Consider the following 7,571-nt stretch of genomic DNA (forward strand, 5'->3'; position numbering starts at 1 on the left):
TTACTCAATATTCTTATCGGATAAGGTTGAACAAATACACACACATCGTACGAGGCAATTTGTGTGATGCATTACATAAGACATAAACCATTAGTCATAAGATAGGAATTAGAACATACAAGAAATGCAACAACATTACAATTGCAATAGCTAGTTGCAGTATAGTATATCAACCACAGCAATAACAGCAAACAATTCAGCACAATAAGTTACACAGGCAGAGACACATCTAAGTAAACATATTTCACATCCAAGTAAAAGTTTGTATTTATTTCCGAGGCTGAAAATCCCCACCAGCAGATGGCATTTCCGCTATAAAACTCATCGCTCTTGCGAAATTGATCTCCAACTTCAATCCTGTGAATGGAAGAACAGAGTGTTATCACTGTTACATGTTTGTACAGCCAAGGGGTTAAAATGAAACACAGAGGACAAGAGAGAATATACATATGAAAACTATGCACTAGAGATGAAAACTAAGTTTCGCAAGAGAAAGTGTAGACTAGCAAGAGGTTCCTCGTATCGAGACTATGCTGCGAGCCAATGTGAAGATAAAAAAACAACTACATTCAATAGTTTGATAGCATCATGGTACAGACTGGACAGTTAGCAGTTAGAAGAAACTTTCTAGCCTTCAACACAGCGAACCTCAAGTTTAACTCTACTTGAGAAAATACGGATCATTTAAGATTCATCTGTGTATGCATAACAAATAACCAACATGACCCAATAGTTGAACTTGAGATACATAGGAGATGCCATTCACCATTCACCCAGCCATTACTTGAGGAAACAAAATTGAGTAAATAAAATACATAATGACAGGTAAAGTCAGTCACAAATGAGGAACTAGGTGACTGAAGGACTATGATGAGTTTCAGAAAATTGTTACTTCAAGTAAGTGAAATAAACGAGCAATACTAGAGATTATTAAAGTGGAACAGCTAGCATACCTCATCTTCATCATCGTCTCCCCCGTCTTCTTTGTTTTTCTTGAGATTGGTTGTACCCCCCTCCTTGCTAATGGGCAACTTCATTGCTCCAAAGGGTGTGTCCACATTAATGTTGCCTTTCATGGAATAGCCAGTACCTCTCCCTCTGATCATGTCCCATAGAGCAGAGCCGAAGTCCTTGGGCCTGAAGGTTATTGGAAGATCGATATAGGTGATTCCATTTTTTGCAAGTGTAGCTGATTTCTCAAGCTCTGCACCACCAACATTCACATCGGAGAGCCAAAGATCATAATCAAGGCTATTGAGCCCCAGATCAAAGTCGTTCTTGTTATCCAGCTTTAACTTAAGAACTGCTACAGTTTCCTCGAAAGAGAACCTCTCAAAATGAATTTTCTCAACATCAATATCTGGCTTGTAAGGTATAGGAATCTCTCCATTTTTTTCAAGAGGAATAGTTATCCTACCAAAAACAGGCACATCAACTATGAGGTCAACCTTGATCTTATACGGAATGATGCTTCCCGGCTTTATATCGTGGTATGTAGTTCTGATGTCATCATAAACCAGATTAAGTGGTATTTTGACGGTCTCTGAACCATGTGCATGGATCGTTCCAGCGTCAGGGATCAATCCGGAAAGCAGTTTCCTTCCATCACTCTCAATTAAGTAGTTTATGTCAATGAGAGGAATTGGGATGGGGTTTGGGTTCTTCACAAGCACATCAACAACTATTTCAGCCTTTTCAAGATTGATATGAGGAATATGAATTCCAGAGACATCTGCAGTTGGTTTTCCAAAACCTACTGTTTCCTCGATTTTCTCACCAATATCCTGGATGAAGCCCTTAACTTTATCAATAAAACTGCTCTTTTGCTCATCTTTCTCCTCCTCGTCCTTGTCCTTGATAACCCTTTCGACAATCTCTGGATTTTCCGAAGACGACATACCTTAGAACCAACAAAAGAAAGAATATTCAATGTCTTACATAGTAGACTAACAACAGGTATTCAAGTGACACAAATATACTAGCAAGCAACAAAAGGGTGTTCAACGTGTTACATAACTGAACACTCCGAACAGAAAGTACGTTTATAATTCTTTTTAGAGGTTGCTATAAAAATAACGAGAAGCATTTCGATATCAAATGCACTGCATAATACATCTTTAAATCATACTTGAATAATATTTTCATACATATGGTGTGGATGACAAAAAGTGTACTGCTTGTGCAACTACCAGTGCCAGTAGTGAGAAACTGAATATTTCATCCAAAACTTCAGATAGTTGGTAGAATAGCCAAGGACCACTAAGACATAAGCCAGAGTAGATAGGACCTCTTTCTCTAGAATGCTCTACATTGTAATTTAGTTCTTTTCTTCTTCTCTTTTTGCATAGCAATGCGCCTCAAAGGCTGAAGACTGAGATCCAATCTAAATGCAACCAATGTGATATAAATATCTTTCCTAGCATGTGAAAGGTAGGGTGCTCTCCAATTGAGTTGGCCCTCTACGCCAAGATTCCAATGTTTAAAGGTGAACCTGGAAGTTTCTTTCCGTTTTTTTTTGCTTTTTTTAGGGGAGGTGGCTCAACGAACCGCGAGTGTGCCTTGAGAAAAAATGGTAACTTGATAGTTCAAGGGTAAAGTGCACGGATACCGAATTTTGACGCTGACATTTAACTTCTGCTCTCCTTGTAAATTTTTTGCACGTGTACTCACTTCGGGATAACTTCAATACGAAGTCTAAACTTAAGATATTGTGTCAGTCATTTTTGCTTGAACTTTTACCAATTTTGTGGCGGACTTCAGCTATTTTTGCTTGAACTTCATCTAAATGTACATAAAGTTCTGATAAAAACGGCTGAAGTAAGGTAAAAATGACTGAAGTCCACAAAAACTATTATATTTCAGACATAGTGTCATTTGATTTGTCAAGCCTTCACTACAGACACCACATGTCTAAAGTGTTATATGGACAAAAAATTTAAAATGGCAGGAACAAGTTATTAGGCGGTGAAACAGGCCGCCCCATGAATTTCACTAGTTCAGGTAGTTTGATGGGATGAGTTGAGAACACAAGATCAAAGCCATAGAACAAATTAGGTAGAATTAAGTGAAATTGAGCTCATCAACTGTTGAATCTTGATAATACATTCAAGAATCCAAACATCCAAACCCAAAATCGAATCTTTAAGAGATAAAATGCAACAACTAAATACCATTCACAATCACCTTTGAAACCCTAATACAACCAATAGAGAACAAGTCTATTTTGTTCAAATCCCAACAGAGACAAAAAAAACACTAGATGATTTTTCCTATCTGTCCTAACCTGAACAGAGTTGTCTAACAAGTAATGCTATAAGAAGAACACATAAAGCTTTAATCAACTTGAGCAAATACTTGCATCATAAACAAGTCAACTAAAAGTATACATACAAATCTGACAGTCAAAACAGATATTCAAACAAATTCAGATGAATCAAGAACCAGAGAAACTAAGGATCTGATCAGATCAATTGATAAGTACACAAAAAGGTAAAATATAACATTTTGGGAAATCAAGATTCAAGACTGATGTACAAAGCAGACAACTTTATATTCAAACTTCAACTTTATAACAAAATACAAAATGGGGTTGATCTAAATCTGATCAAGAGGGTAAAAAAGTGCAGAACAGAAGAAAAACACACAGAAAAATGATTACCTTTTGCTAAGAATTTGCTGGAAAACTTGTTGATTTTGGACAAGAGAAGTGTAATGTGTAGTCTGATTATATATACAAGTGGTTCTTTGGTATTGTCAACACATGTCTTCCGCCTGTGGACATTAATTTGTGTTGAACATCATGACAAAAAATTGTAAATTATCTCTATTTCTTTTTTAACATAAATATTTATCATTTAATTTCACAAAATGTCTCCAATTTATAGTATTTTATTTTATTTTATATTAAAATGATTAAATTTTGGACTTTGGAAAGAATGAGGGGTTTAAAAATAATCAAAATATATGTAATTGAATATGGTTACTATAAGGCTAAACTATATTATGATCATTATTTTCTGTTGAGATATAATTTATTTAGATTTTTTTCATTTTTATTATTTTTAATCATGACAAGGAAAATATGTTATATGTCAAATTCAGACCGACTAAACATGATTGGGGTCTAAAGTCAAATTCTAATATTTTTTTTTAAAAAAAATTTATCATATATACTTCTATTTAAAATCTACTTTTCTAGCCTTTTTAGATGCTAAGCTATTAATTATTGTTTAATAATCGACTTGTTTTAATAATTCCTTTTCAATTGATAATATAGTTAATCTATTCAATCTATTTTGAGATATTGTTGATCTTAGATAAGATTTTATCAATAATAATTTTGAAAAATTTCTTTCGGCTGAAACAACAGTTACGGAAATTGTTAACATTATTCTATAAGCAATACATTTTTATTTAGAATTTTTATTTTTTGTTAAAAATCTACCAAGGGATCCTTTTTGGGATTAATTTAATTCATTATATTTTCTCTTTTTCTCTTTTTTTTGTCAAATCGAAATAATATTTTCTAGTTGAGATATTTAAATTGAATAATTTTAAAAATAACTAAAACAAGAATATATATATATATATATATATATATATATATATATACACACACACACACACACACACACTTATGAACTAAGAATATCAATAATAACATATTTTTATGAAACCTGACTCATGAATTTGATAAGCTGATAGAACAATTTCGATATAATGTTGTGTTTCTTCAATATAATGATTGTTTGCTTTATATCTTGAGATTTTAAAGAAGACATTCAAAAATAAATTTTGACCTTTTGTAACTTGTAAACAACAGTAAAACAAAAAAAATTATAAGAGAGAGTTCAATATTGAGGATGAAAATAATAAAATAGAGAATAAAAAATAGTATAATTTACTTAAATCTCATAGTATAAGAACCTAAATTTCATTCTATCCCTACTTTTTTCTATTTTATAAAAAATCCCTTAAAAATCAGATATCCAGATACATAAGTTTCCTTCGAATACATTATATATGATACATTACAAACTTGCATGTTGCGCTTAATATGAAATATTGATGTAAAATGATTTTCTTTCCCACAAATCAGGCATAACTGATTTTCTTTTCCCACAAATCACGCAGACGGATTGATATCATTCCATTACAATCTGTAACAACTTCACAAAATTCAAAAATTAAATTTTCATCTCTCTATCAATTCGAAATCTTGAATATCAGATCCTCCATTGTAGATGATTGGACAAAAGAATCACAATTTCAAATGTTTTTTTTGGTAACCATATTATAAGATTGTTATAAAATTATATCGCGATGTGTTAGTTTGATGTATGAAGAAGATACATTGTTTGCCATAACGAAAAATATGTAATTGTTGTAGATTTCAATTGGACGAGATACATTGTGGACAAGAAGAATATATAACTCATGATATATAACTATTAATAAAATATTTAGTAAATTGCTAAGTACTGTTATCCTATCTGATACATTAGAGAAGTAAAAATTGCTCGTAAAATATTTGATTTTAGATTGACACATTACTGTGTGATTGTTATTAAGTATCATTTACATGCAATTTTAGTTTGCCAAATAATGAATATGCATCATATATCTATTATTATATTTTGGTACACAATGCTCTAGTTATAGAATATTACAATTTATAATTCAAGATTATTATTGGGTAAGATGTACATATACATCGTATTATAAGTTGGGTAAGATTGGACAATAAAAGAATGCATATACATAACACACAACTGAATCATTTTTGTCTTTATAGCCTTTCAAATTTGAATAAGAATGATGATACATAAAGAACTTGATACATGTAATTAATAATACATTATGTAGTGCTTATGTATCAACAACATTTATATTGAACATGATAAAACTAATAGAATATTAATAACATTAGGGTTATATATCAACACCTTAAATACGAATATGATACATTGCATAGAACAAAGGCTATTGTGACGTTGATGTATCAGTTCAGTGATGAAACTAAGAATCAAAATAAATGAGATACATTGAAAATATGTATCTTTTATGGTGATAGTCATGTAATAGTAGATCCAACTTTTTCCTCTTTTTTAGCCATTTTTTAACAGTATATTTAAAGCTTGAGTATGTGTCCTTCCTCGACTTCTCCGTTCACAAATGTATCATGAATATAATTTGGTATTGTGTACAGATATATATATTCTTCTAAATTTGAGTAATAGTAGAAGATACATAACAACACTTGATACATGATAAAAATGATACATTTGGTAGAGACTACTTCTTTCCATTTCATAATGTAGTTTCACCAGCAAAAGAGGATCCCTTGGAAACAATTTTATTGTAAGGAGCAATGTGGATACATTATCTTTTTCACATTTCCATGATGCATTTTGTCAAGGGGAAAAGGTAGGAGATCCGATAGTTCTTTAGGAAAAATTGTGGAGCGAAGACTTACTTGGGTCTTCGTAAAAAGTTGTGGAGTGATCTTACTAAAAGGAGAGAGAATACGCATTTTTTCTTAAAAAAAGAAAGAAAGGAGAGAGAACAACTTTGAAAATTAAAAAAATGAAGTAAAGATTGAGGTAATGAAAATAGGAAGAAATTAAGTGAATGAAAATAGGAAAAGATGTGAGGGAGTGAAATAAGGAGTAAAAATAGGAAGATAAACTTGTACAACATTATGTATCCGGATCAATGAGGTTTAGAAGAAAAAAAAAAGGATTTTGGAGATATTTTAAAATGGTAGGGAAATAAAAGAAATTATGAAAAAGAAATATGTGTATATAGGTCATTTATCCTAAAAAATATGAGTATAACGTAAACAATTATATAAGGTCAAACTTTTAGGAGATAACTAAGAAAACACAATTTCCCATTTAAGGAAATTATTCCCAAAAGATATTTCATTCACTCAAAAAAGTGGGAAATTAACGGTCATTTTCTTATATTTCTTATTTTTTTTAAAAAAATAAATTAAAAGTACATATAATTTTTTATGTAAATATTATTTTTAAAAAAAACATGGGCTCTTAAGCGATAGCTTTAGTAGTCTAGTGTTTAAGACGACCTTGGTTTAGTCACTATAGTTTAAAAAATTATATTTTATATCTATATTTAGGGTTTTATGATAAATTTCTTTCCCCTCTCCCTCTCTCTCGTCTCTCTCGCCCCTCTTTCTCTCCGGCCTAATAAACATGCATTTCACATTAATATGACAATCGTAGTTTGTATTATGTATCAAATGCATTCTTATTCCATATCAACTGTATTTTGTATTATGTATCAACTGTATATGTATGCTATATCAATTGTATTATGACAATTTGTATTAGGACAATTGTATTCGTTGACATAAATTATGTTCGTCAATGCAATTATATTCTATATATGGTACAAATGAATTGTATTCATGCAATTCTATTTATATTTGTATTAATTGTGTTGTGTTTTGTATCAATTGTATTTGTGATACAAAAAGTACAACATGTATTAATCCTCTCTCGGTCTCACTCACCTCTTTCCTCATAAAATATATTTATCCAAATCAGTTG

General features: G+C 31.2%; 1 protein-coding gene across 1 annotated transcript; it reads right to left on the bottom strand.

The window, feature by feature from the left end:
- LOC107028624 lies at positions 1 to 3,813 on the bottom strand. Its single transcript, XM_015229766.2, has 3 exons — positions 3,659 to 3,813; positions 954 to 1,900; positions 1 to 357 (listed from the first exon to the last, which is right to left on the bottom strand). Exons 2-3 carry the CDS (start codon positions 1,896 to 1,898, stop codon positions 352 to 354), a joined length of 951 nt encoding a protein of 316 aa, XP_015085252.1. The 5' UTR covers positions 1,899 to 1,900; positions 3,659 to 3,813; the 3' UTR covers positions 1 to 351.
- Positions 3,814 to 7,571: the final 3,758 nt, after the last annotated feature.

The sequence above is a fragment of the Solanum pennellii genome, chromosome 8 (assembly GCF_001406875.1).
Source record: "Solanum pennellii chromosome 8, SPENNV200".
Lineage (NCBI taxonomy): Eukaryota > Viridiplantae > Streptophyta > Magnoliopsida > Solanales > Solanaceae > Solanum > Solanum pennellii.

What these genes read in the sequence shown, in the direction of transcription:
- LOC107028624 (XM_015229766.2), bottom strand. Translation starts at nt 1,898, where the DNA reads ATGTCGTCTTCGGAAAATCCAGAGATTGTCGAAAGGGTTATCAAGGAC.